Genomic DNA, 26,413 nt, shown 5'->3' with positions numbered 1-26,413 from the left:
AAAATAGAAATGAAACAACTCAATTTCGTCCCCGATAACAAACAGGTTGGCATCAACGTAAATCAGTGATGATTAGCTGCTAATACATTATTAACACAAACTGTTAGCATGCGTTCGCTAGCATTGGCACATCGTTCAAACCACTACACAACTGGATTTAAGTGTCCGATCGCGAGTGGAAACACACAACAACAACACAAAAGCTGATACATAGAGGCATTGCAAACATTAACAAAGAACGTAGGCTCGTAGCAGTGTTTCCCCTCTCTCATTAACTCGTTCACTCGCTTGGATGCGGCACTTCTTATTCACGTGTAAGCGCGCTCTACTTCACGTGAGGAAGCGCAAGGGCGCCCCCACTTGAGCGTAAAAGCACCATAAAAACTAAAAGGCATGCATTTCAATATAATGGTAAATAATACACTTTAACACAGGGTTCTCCAAACTACGGCCCGCGGGTTGGAAACAGCCCCCTGAACGATACCAGAGAGCATTTTGAATTAAAAAAATAAAATAAAATTTCTCAATAGTGTTATTTATTTACTGGCCTTTTTCTGTGACGAACTCAGAGAGGGTTATTTGGTTATTATCTATTTAATTAATAGTGTTATTTATTATTATTATATGATATTATACTATATTATCATTTTTATTTACTTTTGTTCCGTGAAGAATCCAGAAAGGGTTATTTGTTTGTGGCTTTCTGAAAAACAATATTTTTTTACATTTAGGCACTCCCGCAATCGTCACACTTTTCCTGTTACAACAAAGAAGGGAAAAGTTATGTGGCCCTCACAGGAAAAAGTTTGGGGACCCCTGCTTTAACACTTATTGCCAATGGCAGAACAGCGACCTATATGCCAATATATACCAATATTTTTTATTTCTTTTAGAAAAATGTTTCAGTAAAATGTTTCACATTCTTGTGCATTTGCCACTCATTGCCACAGTAAACATTGAGGCTTTGGGCCTCTTTTGACCTCGTTGTGAGTTTGTAAGGTTGTGACTTCTGATTAAACAAACTCGATGCCAATCAAAACGTTTGTTCTTCTTTTTCCCCAAATTAGAATCGATAAGAGAATCAATAAAGAATCGAATCGTTAAGCAATATCGATAATGGAATTGGAATCGTAAAAATCGTATCAATTCCCATCCCTAGTCTTGTGTGTCTTCCATTTTCTTATAATTGCTCCCACAATTGATTTCTTTACACCATGCGTTGTACCTATTGCAGATCCAGTCTTCCCAGCCTGGTGCAGGTCTACAATTTTTTCTCTGATGTCCTTCGACAGGTCTTTGGTCTTGGCCATAGTGGAGTTGGGAGTGTGACTGACTGAGGTTGTGGACAGGTGTCTTTTATAACGATAATGAGTTAAAACAGGTGCCATTAATACAGATAACGAGTGGAGCCTCGTTAGACCTCGTTAGAAAAAGTTAGACCTCTTTGACAGCCAGAAATCTTGCTTGTTTGTAGGTGACCAAATACTTACTTTCCACTCTAATTTGGAAATAAATTATTTAAAAATCAAACAATGTGATTTTCTGTTTTTTTTTTCTCCACATTCTGTAACTCATGGTTGAGGTTTACCCATGTTGACAATTACAGGCCTCTCTAATATTATCAAGTAGGAGAACTTGCACAATTGGTGGTTGACTAAATACTTATTTGCCCCACTGTAAATATGTCGAAGTACAATGCTACTCAGTTAGCGAATTAGGCTAGCGACCGCCTGCTGTAAACAGAGCTTTTCTGAAGTTTTCGTGAATAAATGCTTAAATCCCCGAATTCTTCATAGATGGATATGGATGTAAAACAGTGTCGATTCTAGGTTAAAAGCAAAAAAACAGTGCAGTTAGCGTTTATTTTACGTAAATATGGCGAACTATGATGTCACTGCTTAACAGCTGATTTCTCCCATTGATTTTTTTTCACAACATTTAAATTGCATGCATGGTACGAAAAATATAATTACCTTGAATCCTTGAACAAATCACTCCTGAAACAATCCTTCCTGTTTGTATGCGGGACAGCTTTTGTTCTTCTTCAAAAATCAAAGCTTAAATCCAGCTTGGATATGAGCGTGTGTCTTCAAATGACTATTACTAAATGAAGCTCTGCCGCCTATGGTAAATGATGACGAAGTGTCACGTCAATAGTTTTGAAGTCTATGGTATGTAACATATCAACAAAATGCAGAACATTTTTTTTCAATATAGTATACTACTGTGTAACACAATTTGTCACATCAGTTAATGCGGGTGAGACAGTTGAAATCGCTAATACATGAATGTGTAAGATCTTTTTCTCTCCCAGGCTGCAGGTAAATTTGAAGTGGAAGAGAGCAGCTCTGCAGCACTGCAAAAACTTGACCCCACAGGTGCAAAGATCCTGAATTTATTTATTTATTAAAAATATTTTATGGCTTTGTACATATTTTTTATTTTATTTTTTTTTACTACCGATAGGAAACCTGACTGGCATGGTAGGGACAGCCCTCTATGTAAGTCCAGAAGTTGAAGGAAATACCAAAGCTACCTACAATCAAGTAAGGTTTTGTATTTTTTTTTACTTTTATTTTCATGTCAAAGTGTTTACTTTTTGGATCTGTCCACTCTCTTTAAAATAGTGGTTGGTTTTTTGGTTGGTTTGGTTTTGGTTGGTTCAATCAGTAGTTGATCACAGAATGTACACACATCTCCTTTTGTTTGTTCCAAGAAAGTGGATTTGTTTAGCCTTGGGATCATCCTCTTTGAGATGTCTTACCGGCCGATGATCACTGGAGCTGAGCGCATTTCTGTCCTAAGCCAGCTACGTGTGGTATGTCCACAACTGAAATTCCTCAAGGGGAGAGGTTTAGGCCATGATGCTTAACTTCTTTCTTCCTGCAGGAGGCCATTCAGTTCCCGGATGACTACAGTAAATATGAGCAAGGAACACTGGTGAGGAATATTTATTCACAACGCTAGAATATGAATGCAGTGGTACCGCGACATTTCGCTTCATATTAAAGGGAACCACGGATTAAAAGACATGTAGTTCTTAAAAGATAAATGTTAGTACGAGTAATAATAGTAAGATATTAAAACCTGCTTAATGTTTTCATTTTAATTTTTGTAAAATTTAAAAAACAAAACAAAAAAAAACTAGTAGCTCGCCATTGTTGTTGACGTCGCAGCGCAATGCTGCCGTACTTCACAGTCACTCGATTGATTGATTGATTGAATTTATTTCGAAAACATGCATCACATTATGGATATACAAGAATACAAACAACACAAAAATACAAACAAAACATAAGATTCGAAAAGGAGTAGGAAGAAGTAAAAAAATTATATGAATCCTACCCCTTTGTCAGCTACACAATCATCAGCATGAATCAGACAAAACAAATACGATTCACAACAGTCCAATAATGCCTAAAGAACAATGGTTGGCATCACTCAACATTTTCTCAACATATATACTATCATTCATTTCTATAATTACAGAAAATAAGATCTTTGTATTTTCTCTTAAACACGCTCAAATTAGCGCTTTTCTTTAAGTCCTCAGTAAGTTTGTTCCACAAGTCCACACCACAAATTGAAGGACAAAAGCTCTTTTTTTGTTGTATGGTGATATTGCCTTTTGAAGTTTAACTCCCCTCTCATATTATACCCGCCTTGTCTATTTGAAAACAAAACGTGTATATTTCCAGATAATGCGTTTTTCCGTGCCTTAAACATGATTATGGCCATTTTGAATTTGACTAGATCCAGGAATTTTAACTGCTTGGATTCCAAGAACAGTCTATTTGTATGTTCAATGTATTTAGCCTTGTGGACTATTCTTAATGCCTTTTTTTGAAGTACCACAAGTGACTGTAAATTGCTGGGATATGTATTGCCCCAAACCTCCACACAGTAGCTGAGGTATGGCATTACTCATGGAGAGAACAAGATATGGCGTGCTTTATAATTTAAAAAGGGTTTCGTTTTGTTCAGTAGTCCAACACTCTTTGCCAGTTTTGTTTATATATTTTTTTTATTTGTGACTTCCAATTCAACTTTTCATCCAGTATTACACCTAAAAATTTAGTCCGTTACTCGCTCAATTTCGCTATTGTCTGTAATTGTTTTTTTCATTTTTTGTCTTTTTATTTCCAAATAAAATACATTTAGTTTTTTCCATATGTATTGATAATTTGTTTAGCCTGAACCAGTGATTCAGATATGTTAATTCAGTCATTACCTCATGCATCTGATTCTTTAAAAAAATTCCTGAGCGTAGGATATTGGTGTCATCTGCAAAGAGTAAAAATTTTCATTTTTTTTTTTAGATGTCATACATAGGTCATTGATAAATAGTGTAAAGAGTTTTGGACCCAATACAAAGCCCCGTGCTACCCCAACTGAAATGTTCAATAATGATGATCTGTAATCACCAATCTGTACGAACTGTTTGCGATTTCCCATGTAACTTTTTAACCATTCCAGAACAATGCCTCTAAACCCGGATCTTTCCATTTTCATAAGTAATATATCATGGTTAATTGTATCGAAGGCCTTCTTTAGATCCACAAAATCACCAACTAAGTGATTACTTTTATCAATACAGCTAGATATTTCTTCAGTAAGGGCAAGCAATGCAAGTACAGTTGATCTTTGTTCTCTGAACCCATACTGGCTGTTTGACTGAATACAGAATTTTTCCAAGAAAATTTTAAGTCCCTTTCCAAACAGTTTCTCTATTACCTTTGAGAATTGGCACAATAAAGACACCGGGCGATAATTGGAATATAATTTGCTATCTCCTGATTTATTAAGTGGAATGACTCTGGCCAATTTCCTTTTCTGTGGAAAAACTCCAGTACCAAAAGAGAGGTTGCAGATAAAGGTTAGTGGATTTACTATTCTGTGTATTACATTTTTTACAATCATCATGTCAATCCCAATGCAATCATTTGAAGTCTTGTTTTTGAATGTATTTACTGTATCAATAACCTCCTTGTTTTCCACCTTGCTTATAAATACTGAATTTGGATTTCTTGATATATTTTTTAAAACCTGTTTTATCAACGATCTGATTTCCCTCAATATTCGCAGCCAGCTTCTTCCCAACACTACTTACAAAATAGTCATTGAATCCCTCAACTATGTCTTCCGTTTTGCTAATGTGTTTGTCCTTACTAAGGAAAATGTTTGGATAGTCTTGATTAGTTGTAGTGTTACTGATTAAATTATTAATTAATTTCCACATACCCTTTATGTTATCTTATTGTTTTTCTAACTCTTTAGTGTCTTTTTTAGATAATTGCAATATACTATTTAATTTTTTTTTAGGGCTGTCAAACGATTAACATTTTTAATCGAGTTAATTACAGCTTAAAAATTAATTAATCGTAATTAATCGCAATTCAAACCATCTATAAAATATGCCATATTTTTCTATAAATTATATATATATTCTGTAAAATACATTTTTGGAATGGAAAGATAAGACACAAGATGGATATATACATTCAACATACGGTACATAAGGACTGTAGTGGGCATTTAACTCTACTGTCATTTAAATCTGTCTATGCTGTCCTCACTCCGAAGCGTCTACTTTTTCCAAAGCTAGACAGCTAGTGAACGACGCCTTAATAATCAGACTTCTTCCTTTTTCATCTGATTTATTATTAAAATGGCCTCAAACCATTGTCCTCTTTAGACCGTCGTAAAACAACAACAAAAAAGTACACAAGCCTTGCATTAGCAAGGACGTTAGCTTAGCACGTTATACAGGTTCACTAAACATAAACAAAAAGCGTGTCATGCAAAAAATATAACATTTCGCTTACTAACATAATATGTACATTCCTTACAACAACCATACTTACGGACAAATCTTGTCCAAGGATCATATAAGCACAACATTACAACGTAGGCGTCAGCTGGAGACGTCGTGCAGCCATATTGAACTGGCAAGAAAACAATAAACCATGTCGCAAAGCGACCACAAGAGTTCGCTGTTAGACAGCACAAAAAGCCTTGCTGTAAAACTTACCAAAAGGCAGAATACTGTCTGAGCGGGACATGTGCGTTAATTGCGTCAAATATTTTAACGTGATTAATTAAAAAAATTAAGTAGCGCGCGTTAACGCGATAATTTTGACAGCCCTATTTTTTTAATATTTGAGCTCTGACTCTTTTGTTTGGTGCTTTATAAATTGTTTATATAGCAAATTATTTTTCTTACAAGCAATTTTTAGACCCTTTGTGAACCATAGTTTATCATCTCCAATGAACTCTCACTATGTGAGGTAGTGATTTAAATACAAGACAAGGTGTCATTGGCGAGTTTTACATTATTACGACATCAAGCCAATAAGTGCGTTTTGTCCCTCGACTGATGCCATAGCTCCCTGTTTTTTTCAAGACTGGGTCTATTGTGATTCAAGTTCATTTGTGTGTTGTCTTTACAAGTCTCCTGAAAATGGCTCCCAGCATTATAGTTTGTGTATTGTGACTAAATATTGCCATCCAGTGTATTTGTTGAGCTAAAGGAGTTGCTAAAATGTTTAAATGGAGTTTGACAAAAGTCTGAGTAAGTTTTATGTGTATTTTGCTCATCTATTTTGATTATGAATGCCAGTTCTCTTTGCATTGTTAACTGTGTGAGAATACAGATTGAAGCACTTTTCTTCTTGGTGACATTGAGAGATATGAGTATTAGTTTTGTAGTATTTTCACTACTGTATATGATACTTATGTGTGTTGTGAAAGAGTTGCCGGAGCTTATGCCAATAAACGGCGTGGTCCCAGCTATGAACTTGAATGCCTGTGTCCACTCTCCTTTCTGTCTCCCACTGTGGATTAAAGAAACTACAGCGTCAGTCAAGGGGAAAAACTCATTGGCTTGATCCCTAATTAATGGAAAACTCGCCATTGACACCTTGTGGCGTATTTAAATCACTACACTACATAATTAAAGAGTGACAGTTTTGTGTTTTTTGTTTTTGTTTTTTAAAGAGTGACAGGTGGGATTCTGGCTGCTTGGCCCTGTGACGTCACCGTCTGCGACGTCAACAACAATGGCGACATACTAGTTAATTGTATAAAAACATCAAGAGGGGTCTCAATATCAAATTATAGTAACTTGTACTAACACTTATCTTTTAAGACCTGCAAATCTTTCTATCTGTGGATCCCTTTTAGAAAAAATATTCAAAACGAAATACGTATTTCGTGTTTTGAATATTTTTTCTTTCTTATCTACCTATTGTAATAGATACATAATTCCCACTTGTGGAAAATTTTAAAAGTCACGCTATTTACGGCCTGTACTTTCCTCGCTAAGAATTCGGTGCTTAGTCAAAGCTGGACAGCGAGCTAAAAGGATAGATTTTGCTGCCTTTATTGAGCTGTTCCTGACAGCAATGCTTTGCAGAGTTAAACTCAACATAAAATAAATTAGATTCGTCCTCAATGACAGACATATTCACTGCAACGTAACTCTGCGACTATAATTAGCCGCTATTACAGCAATAACACCTGTCCGAATGGTTAGCATGCATTAGCTAGCGTCCGCACATTGTCCAAAACAAATACATAACATGCTTTGTGCCGTGCATAAATGCATTGTTCTTGGCATGCGAAAGGGTAAAGCGCTACCTATTCTCAGCTGCTTGCACCAAAAAAAAAGCATGGCTGACGATTTCTTCATCAAAATGTCTCCTCATTATTGCCTCACGAAGAATTTTTTTTGCCCACACACAGTCCCCTTAAAGAAAATAAATGAGTCATTGACACAATTTATATCAGGACTTTGCCGACAAGAAAATGTCAATCAGCAGCACATTTTTTATTGAGTGAACAGGACTTTTGTTTGCTTTGTATACTGACAAATTCTTTTCATGTTTTAGAATTATTTTTCTATAATTGTTAGTTGCAGCCCGTTACGAAGGCCACTACGGAACGAATGAATTTTGTATCTTGAGGTAGCACTGTACCGTATGCCCTCTGTAATCTCTCCTTTGCCGTTTTAACCGTATGAGCCATACACTTCGTAATATATTGACTGGACACGGGGCCGGGAAATAGGGGGCTTGCATTGTTGCCGAGACCGTCAAAGCTGACCAAGTGGAATCACAGACAAAGAGCTTTTTTCGTTGAAAAGTCTTGTAAATAAATGCTTAAATCCCTGAATTCTTTATATATATGGACGTAAAACCTTCTCGATTCTTGGTTAAAAGCAAAAAAAACGTGCAGTTAGCATTTATTTCACACAAATATGACGAAGTACATTGGCAGTCTGTTAGTGAATATAGCTAGCGGCCACCTTATGTAACAGAGCTTTCCTGGTGAAAATTCTTGTGATAAAATGGTTAAATCCCCGAATTCTTTATAGATATGGACATAAAACAGTCTCGATTTATGGTTAAAAGTGGAAAAGCAAAAAAAGCGTCCAGTTCGCATTTGTTTTACATAAATATATCTAAGTACAATGCTAGTCTGTTAGTGAATATAGCTAGCGGCCGCCGTAGGTAAGCAGAGCTTTTCCGGTGAAAATTCTTGTGAATAAATGCTTAAATCCCCAAATTCTTAATAGATATGGACGTAAAACAGTCTCGATTCTTGGTTAAAAGCAAAACAAAAAAAGGTGCAGTTGGCATTTATTATACGTAAATATTGCAAGATATAATGTCAATGCAGTAGTGGCTAATTTCTCCCATTGATTTTTTTCACAACGATTCAAAATGCATGCATGGTACGAAAAATATATTAATTACCTTGAAACCTCGAACAAATCACTCCTGAGACAATCCTTCCTGTTTGTAAGCGGAACAGCTTTCGTACTTTTAAAACAGAAATCTGGCGTTAGATCGCTGTGTGAGTGTTTATGAATAGCTCTTGATGTGGCCTGCTTGAAAGCGAGCCGCAGTGTGTGACCAATCTGACTCGTCAGCACCATTATGAAGTCTATGTATGAACACAGATGAATGTTTTTATATGTGGTCTATCATTTCAGAGAAAAGTGATTGAGTGGCTTTTAAAGCATGACCCTGCGCTGCGGCCCACTGCTCAGGAGCTGCTCAAGAGTGATCTGCTGCCTCCTCCCCAGATGGAGGAGTCTGAGCTGCATGAAGTGTTACAGCACACGATGGCCAATATAAATTGCAAAGCTTATCGCAGCATGGTGGGCCAGTTGTTTGCTCAGATTAATTCCCCGGTCATGGATTTCACCTACGATATAGACCTTCACAAGGTATGAATGACATTGATTTTAGTCTTCGGTAGAGCAGCGTTGCCCTTCTCTGCCAGTAGATGTCAGTGTGTCTTATCGTTTGACAGCATCTGACCCCCTCTCGCCCCGCAAAGGCATGTTAATGCGTGTTCCATGTCTTCTGATCCTTAACAGAGGTTGTTTGTTTTGTCCCCCTCCAGGGCAGCTTCAGCTTCAGGACTGCCAAATTGCAGCAGTATGTGTATGAGACAATCACCAGGATTTTCAAGAAGCACAGTGAGTGTGGCAGGCTTCCTTTCAGCATTTGTGCATGTGGGAAGCTGACGTTCCTCTGCAAACCTCTGAGACTGACGTCTGCTCAGCTGAATGGCGCATGAACAATAAATACATTGTTTAAGACCAAGAGTCGACACAGGTGCCTGTGTTGTACTGGACTGTATTTGTGCTAACTATTGATCATCTCTAGCTGGACTTGTACATATGGACTTGTTTTGTATGTACTCACATCAAAGATGAAAGTTATACACTGCAGGCCAAATTTGTTGGCGCCCCTGCAATTCTGTCAGATAATGCTCAATTTCTCCCAGAAAATGATTGCAATTACAAATGCTTTGCTACTAATATCATCATTTGCAATGAAAAAACACATAGAATGAAAAAAAACTCATTATCATTTTACACAAGAGTCCAAAAATGGGCCAGACAAACGTATTGGCTCCCTCAGCCTAATACTTGGTAGCTCAACGTTTTGACAAAATAACTGCCAACAACCGGTTCTGGTATCCATCAATGAGTTTCTGACAATGCTCTGCTGGAATTTTACACCATTCTTCTTTGGCCAACTGCTCTAAGTCTCATAGATTTGAAGGGTGCCTTCTCCACACTGCCATTTTCAGATCTCTCCACAGGTTTTCTATGGGATTTAGGTCTGGACTAATGGCTGGCCACTTTAGGAGTTCGCCAGTGCTCTCTCTCAAACCATTTTTTTAGTGCTTTTTGAAGTGTGTTTTGGGTCATTGTCCTGCTGAAGGACCCATGACCTCAGGTGGATACCCACCTTTCCCCCACTGGGCCCCGCATTATGCTGCAAAATTTGTTGGTAGTCTTCAGACTTGATGATGCCATGCAGACGGTCAAGCAGTCCAGTGCCAGAGTTAGCAAAGCGACCCCAAAACATCAGGGAACCTCCGACATGTTTGACTGTGGGAAACGGGTTCTTTTCTTTTAAGGACTCTTTTTATTTCCTGTAAACTCTATGTTGATGTCTTTTCCCAAAAAGCTCTACTTTTGTCTTATCTGACCAGAGAGCATTCTTCCAAAACGTTTTTGGCTTTATCAGGTAAGTTTTGGCATACACCATCCTGGCGTTTTATGTCCCCCTGGTCAGAAGTAGGGTCCTCCTGGGTGTCCTACCATAAAGTCCCTTTTCATTCAGACGCCGATGGATAGTTCGGGTTCACACTGTTGTACCCTTGGACTGCGCGACAGCTTGAACTTGTTTGGATGTTAGTCGAGGTTCTTTATCCACCATCCGCACAATCCTTCATTGAAATCTCCCGTCAATTTGTTTTTTCCGTCCACATCTAGGGAGGTTAGCCACAGTGCCATTGGCTTTACACTTATTGATGACACTGAGCATGGTAGACACAGGAACATTCAGGTCTTTGAAGATGGACTTGTTACCTTGAGATTGTCCATGCTCCATCACAATTTTGCTTTTGAAGTCCTGAGACAGTTCTTTGGTCTTCTCTCAGTCAACTTGAATCCATTTTAAATGGCTGCAAGTGTGATTTAGTTATTGCTACCACCTGTTATGTGCCACAGGTAAGTCACAGGTGCTGTTAATTACACAAATTAGAGAAGCATCACGTGATTTTTCAGAGGTTTGGTGTAAAATGTTAATGATTTAATTTTTTCCCATTCTCTTTTGTGTTTCTTCGTTGCAAGCAATATTGCTACCAAAGCATTTGTAATTGCAATCCTTTTCTGGGAGAAATCACGCATTATCTGACAGAATTGCAGGGGTGCCAATACTTTTGGCCAGCAGTGTGTTATTTTATACATATGCTTGCAATCATGCATGTTGTTTTTCATCAGGTGCAGTACGCTTGCAGACGCCCCTGCTGCTTCCCAGACACAGGAAGCTTTGTGAAGGCAGCGAGCCGGCCTGTTTCATGGACCATAGTGGTATGCTGGTGACGCTGCCCTACAATCTTCGTGTGAGCGCATTACACTTTGTACAACACGTGGCTCTGGATGTGCATGTTGTCATTAAAAAGGGAACTCTACTAGGGATGTCTGGATCGCATATCTTTGCGTCAGTCACATTTTTTTTTTTTTAAACAAAAGTTCCAAACATGCTACAGAACTGTACTGTTTACAGTAGGCCTGCAGCTATCGATTATTTTAGTAATGGAATAATTTATCAAATAGTTAGCTCGATGAATGGGATAACGAACATTTAATGCGTTGCAGAATCAACTTTAGGAAATGTGAACCAGTGTTTATGCTTGCAATAATAATTATTTTGGCTTGCTAAGATGACACTTTCAAGAGCGCATTGAATGCTAACACAAAAAAATGTAAAATTAAAATACCTGAGCTTAGCCTCAAACGATATAAAAAATGAGGATCTAAGTACAACAAAAGAACAAATGGCTAACATGAATACCAAAATTTCGCTAGCTTAAATGCTGTATAATGCTAACGTTTTTTTTTTTTTTTTTTTTTTTTTTTTTTTTACAATACTCTTAACAAATCCTACAAACACATATACATACATACACTATTAAACAAAATAACGAATACATAAACAATCATATTAGCTCAAACAAAAGGATATAGTGGTACCTCTACTTACAAACGTCTCTACAGGTTAAGACACGCCTCAACGGGAAAATATTGCCTCTTGTTATGAAAGAAATTTATGGATACGAAAGGCAAAAATACAGTATGGCTGGTACTCGCAGCTCCCAGTTAACTGAATGTAACATATTTATAACTGCTCTGCCATTGGCTATTGCCTGGCATTCCTGACATCCAGTTGGCTAAGAGGGACCTCTACTGTATGTATATTTGTGTATCCTAGTGTCGTCTTCATTCACCCCTCGTGTTCCGACGTGTTCCGACCGCTTTGCGTAAGTGTATTAACTTTTATTCTTTATTCGTGGTTTTTTACATTATGCGCAACTCTGGTTTTATGTTTATTGTGCAATAATCTGTATCATGTACTTGTTAAAGGTGTTGATGCATTTTTATGCTCATAAAAGATGTCTGAATTTGGTGGGGCTAGTTAGAACGGATTAGGGTATTTACATGGAAAACACACCTCTAGTTTAGTCTAGGATTTTCAGGTTACGAAACTACTTCCAGAACCGATTAATTTCGTAAGTAAAGGTACCACTGTTGTAGTTATGGCATATTCACTGTTGCCACTAGAGGGCAGTACCCACCCAAATCAATAAAACTAAATGCTTTCGAAACAAACCATTACAACATCACTCTACTATGTGAATCCTCGAAGCAGCAACATTTCTTTTGAAGATTTTCTCTGATCGAATTACTTGAGTTAATCGATTATATCGTTGTAGCATTAGTTTACAGTACTTCCTCTTCCGCGTTTTCCGGGAGTGTTGCGGAGTATAAAACGTATAATTTTTTTTGTTTCTTTCGGCAATGCCATTGTATTTCTGGATTATGTCGTGAACTTTTCACCTTTTATGAATATATATTTTTTTTACATTAAAAACCCTAAGCCTTTTCACCCGATTCCGATCCTCTAATAAATTGCCTGATTTACGATCACGTGATTAAATTGGGGACATCTCTAAACTCTTCATTTTCCATCATGCTGACTCACACAGGCAATGAAAAAGCTACCTTTAGGGAACACTTTGGACTTTGTAGTTTATTGATTTACCGCATTTGATGCACCAAACGTCACTTTTTTTTTTTTTTTGAATGCATTAACCAACTCACTTTTCTTTTTATTGTAGATGGCGTTTGCGAGATATGTCGCCCGAAACAACATAACATTTCTAAAGAGGTAAAGACATGGAATGGGCCAAATGTTGAAATGTTTTGTACATCACAAGGGATTTGTTAAAGTAAAAGTGTTTTAGCAAGACGTGGCACCGACCACTAGTGCATCCCTTTGCATTAAGTAAGACATTTCAACGTTAGAAATGCAAGGTTTTCTACCAGTTTTCACAGCACCATAAGAGTACCTTGTTGTGTGGTACAGGAAGGCAAAGGCCGTTACTCAACGTTACTCAACTAGTGAATTACTTTACAGAACAACAACATCTGACACATGGTATCAAAACCAAAACAATACATTACCATACATTGCTATTTAATAAAGTAGCCAAACAAATTTATGTCCATTTTTTAATTTAAAATATCCTAATGATTCATCAGGAATGTTGGAAACATGTCCATATAACTAAAAGAAAGTGCAAAAACATTAACCATTTTAAAGGCAGTACTTATATCTCAACATGCCTATACAACACACAGCTGACCCTGAGATGCTCTTTTTTTCACAAGAAGGTGCAAAAACATTAGTTGTTTCAAAGGCAGTACTTATTTCTATCAACAATACAATAAAATCTACACTGGTGAAATGAATTCCACATTTTCTGGAAACAAAGTGCCTTTAGAAATAAGACTTCTTTTAACCAATATAATTTATTTTCACAGATTTCTGTACTATTTCGCATGTTTGTAGTGTTACCGCTGTACTATATCATGGTTTCAAACGTTCTGCATCTGGGATAACTTTTGTACACCACCAAACCACACAAAACTTGACATGGAAATACATGTTAGCGAAGTCGCTAATATAAAGGCTAAACAGTACAAGAGGGTTCTTGTACTCACCTCTTATTGACGCACACGGGACTTAGCAACACACTTAGGGCACCCCCCAGGTGGATGTGCAATTACACTTTATTCTAGTACCTCAGTCGTGAGAAGTACTGGACTATGGTGTGTTTCTTTGTGCAAATCATTCACCAAGGCTATTGTTAAAAACAATTATAACAATTATAAACATAGTATAACAATTATAAAGATAGTTAAAAAAAAGTGTAATTATATATGATTTCCATTCATTTAGTATAATAGGCATTCATGTCTAATTTAAAACACACATTCCACCATTTAACTCTTTCCCAAGGTACAGCATAGATCGTGTTTTTCGGCCCAGAAAGCTGGATCGAGCTCATCCAAAGGAGCTTTTGGAGTGCGCCTTTGACATCATCACACCCATCACCAACAGCCTGCTCCCAGATGCTGAGACCATTTACACCATCTCTGAAATAGTCCAGGAATTTTCTGCACTTCAGGTTACTTCCCTTATTCAATATTTGAAATAACTAAAGTGTCAGTGTATGCCGTGCTGCCCCCGCTTCAGCTTCGCATCTAAATGGAACATTTTGTTGACCGCTTCCTTACGTCCTTGTCCTCTCCAACAGATGCCATCATCCCAACCTGCGTTGTTTGTTTTCTCCCCCCCCCTTTAACGTCCCACTCGCATGCCTAACATACCAAGCTGTGAGGAAGTCTGACAGATTTACAGCATGTTTATTATATACACCCTAAATCAGTTTGGTACAGCTTACTCCACTTCCTCTCCTCCCTCCCTGCAAAATCCATTTCCTGTCCACACTTCCCAATGCTGCCAGTTCTGACGTTGCTTGAACCCAGTCAACCTCTGCACGAGTCCTCTGAACCACGAAACCCAGTGTGAAATCTTTTAACTCATTGGCTGCAATTGACGTCCAGTTTATTTGAGCTGTTTATTTGCTGCAAGCCCTCCCAGTTGAAATGGATTGGACGTCTACTAGTGATAAACTAATAATTTCACAACAGAACAGTGTTGTTTTTGGCGGCCCTTTTAATTTCTCTCTTTGTCTTAGTTTTCTGGACGAAAATACTTATAAGTCTTAGTCATATTTTAGTAACTTCAAAATGTTTTCGTCTTCATCTAGTTTTACGTGACGAAATCTCATACAAATTTTGTCTCATTTTAGTCAACAGTTACTCAAAATGCTTTCCTCTGGAAAAATGAAATCGAAAGTTTTCGTCCAAAAATAAGGTGTCCAACAATTTCAATTGAACGTAGACAGACATGCACATATTAAAGTGTCTACAAGGACAGAACCAGCTTTATGATGCAAATACACACTCAGCAGGAAAAACAGTATATTATTTTCAATTAAACCCAACTAAAAGCCAGAAACTGTATTGGAGGGGGGAAAAAAATGTTGTCTGAGCGCGTTTAACATCCTCTAGATTCACTGACCAGAAAAGCCAAGTGGCTCTGCTTTAGATTGGCCAATGTTTAAGGGGACGCTCGCCATTCTGAAGCTAATGCTAACGCGAATGCTACACTGACGCTAGTATTTACATTTATCGTCTAATGATGACTCAGCACAGATCTTTTAAAGGCTAAAGCAACATTGCATATTCTCTCTTGCCAAGATAAGAAAATAAATCTTACCGTGTTTTCAAACACGCAAGATGGAGTACAGCCCATCTTGAGACATCCTAAACTTCCGTGAGGAAGAAGAGGCGCAGCACATCTCACATGAGTGACACAAGGGCTGTCTCAAACGACTAATTTCCTCCTGAGTAGTCAGCCGACTATTTTTACGATTTATCGACTAATCTAATAATTTTTTTTTACGATTTTAAAAATGAAATTTTTGTTGAAGCTTATTAATTCACAAAAAACATTTTGGAACACCTAAATTCCTTATTAACGTATAAATAAATAACATAAATATAATAAATCACAAACAATTAGGTCAAATGCTGCTGAAAGTAACTAGTGCAAAAAAAAAGTGAAACGGAAACACTGTGACTTCACCTCTTTAACAAGAGTCAAAACAATTCTGACTCTTTTTGTGGTATGTCATTGTCTATATTGTTCTAAATGTTAAAATGAATTGCAATGTCCCGGACACACATTTTCAGAATACTTTATGTGAGTTCAGATACTTTTTCTGGTGTGCATTCTGCATTTTTGGGGGAGGGGAAAAACTGTTCAACTTTTTTTGTTTTAAACTGAAAATAGATAAAGTGGAGGGCACACTGAAACACAATTATTTTGAATAAAAAGCGCACATAGTCACAGTAAAAAAAATTAAATATATAGTATTGATTTTATAGTATAGTACTATATGTATACAGTATACACAATAATACTTTATAATATAAAGTAACTAACATTAGGGCAGTCATGGATTACAGCACAGGTGTCAAACCGATTCCAGAAAGGGCCAAGTGGGTGCAGGTTTGCTTTCCAACCAATGAAGAGGACACCTTTTCACCAATTAGATCTTTTACATGTGTAATCAGTTAAACTTTGTCAGGTGCTGCTTGTTTCAGCAGGAAGTTCATTGGTTAAACTCTCTGCGCGTTATCGGTTGGAACAAAATTCAGCACCCACTTGGCCCTTTCTGGAATCTCTTTGACACCTGTGGATTACAGTAAGCAGGCCAGTGCTGTTTCCATATATATTTTTATAATGTATATACAGGATATATGTATATATTTTCCCCAAGTGGGAGCTTCCATGATCCTAATAAATGTAATAATAATTAAAAGATGTATATATGATGTAATTATATTAGTGCTTTCAAACGATTAAAACATTTAATCTATTTAATCATATGTCAATTGTGTGATTAATCATGATTAATCACATTTCCCTCGGGATGAATAAAGTTGCTCTTCAGGAAAAAAAATCTAGGAAAATACTATAATTGACTTAAAATTTGTTTTAAGATGAAATGTATGATGTGTGAATGAATTAATAATTAACCAAATAGTTTTAAAATGTTATTTAACAACTCAGCTCGTATAAAATAAAAAATAAAATAAATTGTCTGTATTAAACAGCAAAGAGTTTTAACAGATTAAAGTACCTCAGACTAACAATGTGGCTCAAGTACCGTTTGGCATATTACCCAAAATTGACTCCCAATTTAAAAAGTAGACAAGCACAATACAGTAACAATAGCTAGTATTTCAAAAAATGTGTAAACAACTTGTCTGTTAAATTCAACATTTGAAAACAAATAAATGCAGCACTTGCAGTTTTACACTATATGGCCTGAAAGCTGTGTGAGATAAAAAAAAATAAAAAAAATAAAAAAAAACAATTTTCACACACTTAACTGAAAAACATTACACTAAACTGTGTGTAAAGGTGTTTAGAAACACTGCTTAAGTTAGCCATACTTTTATTATTATTTTTTTAACCAGCTTGTCAGGCAAACTAGCTTGTTGACATTTTCAGGTAACAGAGCAGATCTTTTCTTTTGAACAATGTACCCTGTCAAAGGAAATAGTCTCTTGCAAGGAGGCAGGTGTGACCAGATACTTTTTTGCAAGGTGGGCCAGCTTACTGTGGGCACTATTGTGCACAGACCACCACTGTAGTGGACATGAGTCCATGCTGGCACTGCCTTGTACCTGTCTAGTGGTTTGTCATTGGTTGTTGTTGTTTGTTGTCATTGGATTTTCAAGGCCCTCGTCTTCGACTATGTTATTGGGTCTACACTCTACAGTCTCTGGCTACCCGTGTAGCGATAGCAGTAGTCAACCTACTTGGTTTCTTTTTGTTGGCAAGTCCGAGTCCGCACTCTGCCAGTGAAGCTTGATGACTGCGGCTTGTTCCTGCGGTGTTAGCGTCATTGCTAACACTAGCGAAGATGTGCCTTTCCCGAAGGTGGTACTTTAGGCTGGTTGAGCTTCGATTGAAGGACAGTTCATCACAGCAGTATGTGCACACAACTTTGGTTTTATCCAGGTTTCCATTAGGCAGCTTTTTAAAACGGAATTTGGTCATCATCCTCACTCATCGTGGCTGGCTGCATTATGTCCTGCATTGCTGCGCGGAGAATGTAAACATCAGCATGTGGGACTACGGGAGGCAGTTGTGGCCAAACTTAGTGTGAGCGGTAAATTGCGTTTTTTTTTTTTTTAATGCGTTAATATTTCCAGATTAATCATGGTCGTTAACGCGTTATTGTTGACAGGCCTAAATTATATATATATATATATATATATATATATATATATATATATATATATAAAAATAATTTTATTAAATAAAAATGCACGTTGATACGATGCACATAAAGGCAACTTCCATTAAAAAAAATCGTTAGAAAGTTGCATGGACTTACAATCCGCTAGCTTGTTGTTTCTTGTTGTCTTCGAAAATTACACTTGGGTGACAGCGCTTCAAGTGTTCGTTCATAGCCGGTGTGCTACCGTGGTATGCGAGCTTAGCTTAGCAAAGAGTACACACAGTGGCACCCTCCATATTTGCCTTGAAATCATTCCAGGCTCTGGCTATTATGGTCTGCTTTTTTGGCTTTATGCCGCTTTCACGTGTTACCAATTCTGCTCTTTTTCGTAATTGGCGGTGTTTTCAACTCCTCGCGGTAGTAAAGAGTGATTTATTTGGCTCGTTGTGGTCGGTTCGTCCGATTTCCTCCTCAGGAAGGCGGCGGCGTGCATAAAAACACCGAGAGGCGTCTGATGGCTCTTTATGGATACTTTTATTGACCAAAACAAAAACGTGGGGGATGCCAACTCCACGCTACCCGCGCACTTTCCCAACTCACCGATCTCGCTCCCTCTCTCTCGCTCGCCCACTTTCTTCCTCTTTGCTCAATCTGACAATGCCGGTCACATTGAAATAACAGCGGCCCCGTTGGGGGTGCCAGTAACAACCGCTTGCATCGCGAGCGCCCGCCATTCTAAACTTTATCCGCATGTAATTTTTTTTAACCCGTCATTACCCGTTGACGGTATGTTTTGCCCGTCGACGCATTTACGTCATCGATGACATCGACAACGTTGACTAGTCGGGACAGCTCTAGACACGACATAAACGCTGCCACGATGCAAGGTGACGTACTCCATGTACAATACGAAAATGTAACGTGACAGAAACGATATCGCATTTTGATCTAATGTTCGTCTCCCAAGTCATGTCTTTAGCACGTTGGCAAAAAGTATGGACTCACCAGTCTCGGACGAGCATTCACTCAGACATTTTATCATGTGGAACAAACTCCGATAAAATGCTTGAAAGAATAATGAATTTGTTCCAAAATGCAACTCTTTAGCATTCAGAAACACTAAAAGAAATGAATAAAAAAACATTGTGGTGCTCAGTAAATGTTACTTTTATAGAGCAAGTGCAGGGAAATAAATATAGAATCACTCCACTCTGAGGAAAAATATATGGAATCATGAGAAACAAACAAAGAAATAACAAAGCGCATCTCTAGTATTTAGTAGCACCACATCTGGCTTTTATGACAGCTTGCAGTCTCCGAGGCATGGACTTGATGAGTATTCTTCATCAATTTGGTGCCACCTCTCTTTGATTGCAGTTGCCATATCATCCTTCCAGGCCGGAGCCTTGATGTGGACATTTTTTCCCCCCATTTCCACCACAGGTTTTCAATAGGGTTGAGATCTGGGCTTTTTGCAGCCCATGACATTAACTGGATGAGTCTTTCTCCAAGGAATGCTTTAACAGTTTTAGTTCTGTGGCATGATGCGTTGTCATCTTGGAAAATGATTTCATTATCCCCAAACATATTTTCAAGTGAAGGGATAAGAAAGCTGTCTAAAATTTCAATGTAAACTTGTGCATTTATTGAAGATTTAACCACAGCCATCTCCCCAGTGCCTTTGCCTGACATGCAGCCCTATATCATCAGAGACTGAGGGATTTTTTATGTTTTCTTCAGGCAGTCATCTTTGTAAATCTCACTGGAATGGCACCAAACAAAAGTTACAGCATCATCGCCTTGTCCAATGCAGATTCTTGACTCATCATTGAATATAACCTTCATCCAGTCATTCACAGTCCATGATTGCCTCTCCTTAGCCCATTGCAGTCCCGTTCTTTTCTGTTTAAGTGTCAATGATGGTTTCCTTTTAGCTTTCATGTATGAAAATCCCATTTCCTTTAGGCAATTTTGCACAGTTCTGTCACATACCTTGACTCCAGCTTCCTCCCATTTCTTTTCATTTGTCTTGTTGTACATCTTCTGTTTTCAAGAAATATGGCCTTTAGTTGTTTGTCATGATGTTTGGATGTCTTCCTCGGTCTACCAGTATGCTTAACTTTAACAGCTTTGCCATGCAGTTTGTACTTGGTCCAGATTTTTGATACAGCTCACTGTGAACAGCCCACATCTTTGGCAACCATACGTGTAGCGTTACCTCAAGAAGTTTGATAATCCTCTCCTAGGTCTCAAGACACATCTCTCTTGTTGGAGCCATGATTCTTGTGAATCCACTTGGTCCAGCAGCCCTCCAAGGTGTGATAACTGCACCGTTTTTAATTGCTGACTAACGAGCAGATCTAATCTGAGGCAGGGGCCCAATTATGGAAAGGAAATTGACTGGGTGTGTCTGTATTTTCTACTCATAATGGAGTGATTCCATATTTTTGTCTTCAGAATGGAGTGATTCTATATTTATTTCCCTGCACTTGCTCTATAAAAGTAACATTTACTGACCACCACAGTGTTTTTTATTCATTTTTGTTGTGTTTCTGAATGGCAAAGAGTTGCACTATTATTTTTACAAGCTTTATATCTGTGTTTGTTCTACCTAATGAAATGTCTGAGTGAGTGCTCGTCCGAGACTGGTGATTCCATACTTTTTGCCTGGGGTTGTACATGCTGTGCAGCATCGGCACGCTATTTCATAGAAGTTGTTGATGCAGACGATGTCATTTTTGTGCCACATTATCACTGTGATACTAATGCTAATGAGTAATGACTGGGGCTGCAACTAACGATTATAATCAATTAATTGTACGATCAATTGAACGATTAATGAACTAATCGGACAAATGTAACTTTTTTCCAGCTACCTTCACAATTTAACTTTTTTTTATAGTTGTTTTAGGCATGTTGTAGCCAACAATGAAAACAAAATTGATGACTCTTTCCTTCAAAAATAAACAGTACAGTTGTAGACTGACAGAAGTCCTTAAAACTTGTTAAAGTTTTTAATAAAGGTTCTGAGTATAAAACAGAGGAAAAAATTTTCAGCGCACAGATCAGACATTCAAATAAAAAATTAAGTGCTGCTTTTCTTGTGGGCAAAGCGCTGATAGAAATTGTGTCAATGGCTCAATTATTTACTTTAAACAAATTAAACCAAAAAAATCAAATAAGGAGGATGCAGACTCATGAATCATAAATACAATCAAAATCCAATTTTATAGCACACTCTAGTATGACAATTTAAAGTTTGAATGGGAGTTTGTGTTGAAAGGAGAGTCTTCGCTGTTATACGAATGGGTTTTTGGCTGTGGTTTCTTTATTTAAAAAAAAAAAAAAAAAAAAAAAACATGAGACAACTTTACTTTACTATCTAACAATAACTCAAGTGCTAATATGCTTCTCCAAAACCAAATATAAACGGACACTGATGAGCATCATCGCTAACTATCTTAGCGCTCAGTGCTAAGGAATAAAGTCTCATCAACAAAGAATACAAACAATACACTTGGCTTCATTTACTCACCCCACTGGATCTGACATCACAAAAGACAATCTAACTCGCGACACTTCTTAGTGTAGCAGTGAACTGTCGTTCTCTCTTCCTCTAATCCAGTGCTTCTCAATTATTTTCTGTCACGCCCCCCCAAGGAAGACGTAAATGTTTCGCGCCCCCCCAAACTCTCTGCCGCCACTGTAAATAGTATCATTTGTCTATAAAATTACTATTATAAATACGCATCTGCCTAACATTGTGTCCTTTTTTTCTAATAAAGAAAAAAAGTAACATACAGGACTGTCTCAAAAAATTAGAATATTGTGTATTCTAATTTCCTGAGACAGTCCAGTAGATCAACTTATAATAAAGTATAACTTTATTATAAACATTGTTTTGTTTGTAACAGAGAATACTTGATGTGCATCAATTTGCCTGAATTAAAAATTCACATCCAAACTAAAAAATACACTCAAGGTACATTTTTGACCATTTGATACAGAAAAATAAAATGTAATAAAATCAGTAAATAATACCAAATTAAAATTGATTACAAACATTCACTCATGAGGGCAATGTGCCAAAAAATTTGACCGAAAAAACAAATCTGAATAAAAGGGGGGGAAAAAAGTGTCCTTGGACAGGACAGTTTTTATTTTTGCTGCTCACAGTATTTACCTCCTTTGCAATGATGTGGAGTTATTTTTCAATTAACATGCTAACAATGCTCACTGGCTTACTGATATAACACTGACAAAGCAGGACGATTGTTGGCAATATTCGGCACGTTTTCACTGAAAAAATCAAGCGGCTTAACAATGAGATTGGGGTCTAATGTCTTTAAGTGGCATCTTAATTGATTTGGCTTCTTGCTGTCTGCTATAATTATTTTTAGACACAGTAAACAGTGGTCTTTCATCATCACCCACTGTATTAAAAGTCAAAGCTAAAAGGCAAACGGCACGAAAAAAGCGCATTCACGGCGGCCGAGGTAGAACCGTAGGTGAGGGCAGTCGTCGTGACGATCCCAAGCCGAAAATGGCACTTCTCGGGCGGCGACGTGAGAACCGGACAAGACAGTGGGTCGCTGCGTGAGTGAGTCCGGTTGGAAAACGGCTTTCGAAAACGGCGGTGGCACACTGCTCTTCATATCTGTTGTCTGTGTGTGCTGAGTGAGTGCTCTTCCTTAGTTCAAAAATACTGCGCACACTCTGAAAATGAGAGCGCCACTGCCACCTACTGAGTGGATGTGCAAGTACACTTTATTCCAGTACGGCAAAAAAAAAAACAAAAAAACACATAAAACATGTTCCCCGAGGTCACATGCGCCCCCCCTGGCATTGCTCTGCGCCCTCCCAGGGGGGCGCGCCCCACTATTTGAGAAGTACTGCTCTAATCACTGGCACACGTGCGCAGCCTCGCATTTCAAACACACAAGGATCCAAACGGGACTGCTCTTAATGTAGCTGCCGGCAAAAATCGATAAGCAAATTAGTTGGTAGCTAATTTATTAATCGATTTTAATTAATTTATTGATTGTATTTCCAGGAAAGGAATTACAACATTTACCTGAACCATACTAGTTTGCTGAAGGCTATCCTGCTCCACAGCGGAATCCCTGAGGACAAACTTAACCAGGCCTCCAACATACTGTGTGATGCAATGGTCAGTAACTGTCTCACATGTATCACAACTGTTTTCCACATTGTGTTTCTGTAGCAGGTGACACGCAAGTATCTGTTGAATGTTGTGTCCTGTCTGGATTTTACCTAGAGTGAAAAGCTGACCAAACGTGAGGTAGAGGCAAAGTTCTGCAACTTTTCGCTGTCGGCAAAAAGTGTAAGTGTCCGCTCGGTGTTTGAATTATCCAGATAAATAATCCCATAACAGGATCTTGCAGCCTTGTACAGTGCTGGCCAAAATTATTGGGACCCCTACAATTCTGTCAGATAATGCTCAATGCAGGATGCAGAATGCTTTGGTAGGAATAACCTCATTTGATTTGCTTGCGATTAAAAAAACACAAAAGAGACTGAAAAAATATTAAATCACTATCATTTTACACAAAACTCCAAAAATGGGCCGGACAAATATATTGGCACCCTCAGCCTAATACGTGGTAGCACAGCCTTTAGACAAAATAACTGCGAACAACTGCTTCCGGTATCCATGAATGAGATTCTTACAATGCTCTGCTCAACTGCCAACTGCTCCAGGTCTCTGAGATTTGAAGGGTGCCTTCTCCAAACTGCCATTTTAGATCTCTCCACAGGTGTTCTATGGGTCTGGAGTCATGGCTGGCCACTTTAGAAGTCTCCAGTGCTTTCTCTCAAACCATTTTCTAGTGCTTTTTGAAGTGTGTTTTGGGTCATTGTCCTGCTGGAAGACCCATGACCTCTGAGGGAGACCCAGCTTTCTCACACTGGGCCCTACATTATGCTGCAAAATTTGTTTGTAATCTTCAGACTTCATAATGCCATGCACACGGTCAAGCAGTCCAGTGCCAGATGTAGCAAAGCAACCCCAAAACTTCAGGGAACCACCGCCATTATTGACTGCAAGGACCGTATTCTTTGTTTTGAAGGCCTTGTTTTTTTCCCCCCTGTAAACTCTGTTGTTGCCTTTTCCCAAAAAGCTCTACTTTTGTCTCATCTGACCAGAGAACATTCTTCCAAAACGTTTGCCAGCCTGGCTTTTTTATGTCTCTGGCTCAGAAGTTGGGTTTTCCTGGGTATTCTACCCTTTTCATGCAGAAGCCGACAGATGGTACAGGTTGACACTGTTGTACCCTGGGACTGCAGGACAGCTTGAACTTGTGTGGATGTCAGTCGAGGTTCTGTATCCACCATCCGCACACTGTTTTGTTGAAATCTCTGGTCAATTTTTTTCTAGGGAGGTTAGCCACAGTGCCATTGGCTTTGCACTTATTGATGACACTGTGCACGGTAGACACAGGAACATTCAGGTCTTTGGAGATAGACTTGTAGCCTTAGGATTGCCCATGCTTTCTTACAATTTTGCAATTTTCCGTGCTCAATGTGAAACACATAAGGACACAGGACAGAGGTTGAGTCGACTTTAATCCATTTTAACTGGCTGCAAGTGTGATTTAGTTATTGCCACCACCTGTTATGTGCCACAGGTAAGTAACAGGTGCTGTTAATTACACAAATTATAAAAGCATCACATGATGTTTCAAAGGGTACCAATACTTTTGTCCGGCCCATTTTTGGAGTTTTGTGTAAAATGATCATGATTTAATTTTTTCCCCCCATTCTCTTTTGTGTTTTTTCATTGCAAGCAAAATGAATGAAGATATTACTACCAAAGCATTTGTAATTGAAATCATTATCTGGGAGAAATTGAGCATTATCTGACAGAATTGCAGGGGTGCCAATACTTTTGTCCAGCACTGTAACTTCTAAGCTTTGCCTCTTTTCTTGGGTCCAGTTGCAGGTGTTGTACAAGTACATAGAACATAAGGGGACACTGAAAGAAGTTGCACCATTGTTGACTTCACTCGCCAAGCAGAAGACAGCTGTCACGCAGTTGGCAAAACAGGGCCTCAAGGACCTGGAGGAGGTTACAGTGCTACTTCAAAGACTTGGAGTCAAACTGCCAGTAAGGACTCTTGCAAATCAACCGGTGTTTTTGTGATCAAAGTTTTTTCCAGAACGAATGTTTCCCAACCTATTTAATAGAGATTTGGCCTCTCCCTAGGTGGTGGTTAATTTAGGTTTAGTGTACAAGGTGCAGCACCACTCTGGGATCATCTTCCAGTTCGTGGCCTTCATCAGGAAGCGCAAACGAACTGTTCCAGATATACTGGCGGCTGGAGGACGCTACGACCATCTGGTACTTTATTATTTTTTTTACCCCAATTAAATGTTTTTTTCATTTGGTACTCTTGAATCATACACTCATGTGATTTCAAATACATTGACTGGTAGGGCTGCAACTAAAGATTATTTTTATAATCGATTAATTGGACGATGAATAAACGATTGTATCAGATGAATGTCACTTTTTAAAAATTACCTTCACAATTTAACTTGAAATGATTTTAGGCATGCTGTATGTAACAATGATTCCTTCAAAAATATTTTATTACAGCTTCTTGACTTACAGTAACTGTAGTCTACAACTGTACTGTTTTAAGTACATAAAAATGGTTAAAGTTTTTAATAAAGGTTGTGAGTATAAAACAAAAGAATATCTCAGTACATAAATCAGACAAGATTCCTGTTGTCAATGACTGGTGTATTTCCTTAGACAACATAGACAAAAACAGTTCAAATAAGAAGTCGAGGCAGACTGTCATGAATGAGTTTTCTTTCTTTCTTCTTTCTTTCTCTTTGTTTTCAAAAAGTTCTTCATAAATACAGTATAATCCAAATCCAGTTTCAAAGCACACCCTCTTGTATCACATTTTAGAGTTTGAATAGGAGCTTGTGTTGAAAGGAGACTCTAAGCCAGGGGTGTCCAAATGTTTTGCAAAGGGGGCCAGATTTGGTGTGATAAAAATGTGGGGGGCCGAGCTTGGCTGACGTCCTTTACGTAGAACAATATATTTAAGCAAATTTTAGCAAGCTATTCTGTGCATCACATTTGCTTTTTTGTTATTTTTTTTTTTATTATTAATAATTTCAACAA

At 38.0% G+C, this 26,413-nt stretch overlaps 1 protein-coding gene across 1 annotated transcript in view; it reads left to right on the top strand.

The window, feature by feature from the left end:
• eif2ak4 (eukaryotic translation initiation factor 2 alpha kinase 4) overlaps window positions 1–26,413 on the top strand; it is a 119,692-nt gene that overhangs the window by 49,348 nt on the left and 43,931 nt on the right. Inside the window, exons 17-29 of the mRNA XM_057858810.1 lie at window positions 2,315–2,378; window positions 2,467–2,546; window positions 2,717–2,818; window positions 2,890–2,940; window positions 8,996–9,232; window positions 9,412–9,487; window positions 11,309–11,430; window positions 13,207–13,256; window positions 14,391–14,559; window positions 23,309–23,425; window positions 23,534–23,599; window positions 25,211–25,381; window positions 25,481–25,615. Coding sequence (XP_057714793.1) covers window positions 2,315–2,378; window positions 2,467–2,546; window positions 2,717–2,818; window positions 2,890–2,940; window positions 8,996–9,232; window positions 9,412–9,487; window positions 11,309–11,430; window positions 13,207–13,256; window positions 14,391–14,559; window positions 23,309–23,425; window positions 23,534–23,599; window positions 25,211–25,381; window positions 25,481–25,615 — 1,440 coding nt within the window. The remainder of the gene's footprint in view (window positions 1–2,314; window positions 2,379–2,466; window positions 2,547–2,716; window positions 2,819–2,889; window positions 2,941–8,995; window positions 9,233–9,411; window positions 9,488–11,308; window positions 11,431–13,206; window positions 13,257–14,390; window positions 14,560–23,308; window positions 23,426–23,533; window positions 23,600–25,210; window positions 25,382–25,480; window positions 25,616–26,413) is intronic.

Source organism: Corythoichthys intestinalis, chromosome 15, assembly GCF_030265065.1.
Source record: "Corythoichthys intestinalis isolate RoL2023-P3 chromosome 15, ASM3026506v1, whole genome shotgun sequence".
In the NCBI taxonomy this organism is placed as follows: Eukaryota; Metazoa; Chordata; class Actinopteri; order Syngnathiformes; family Syngnathidae; genus Corythoichthys; species Corythoichthys intestinalis.
Note: the sequence above shows the minus strand (reverse complement) of the source record. Positions and strands in the feature narration are given on the sequence as shown.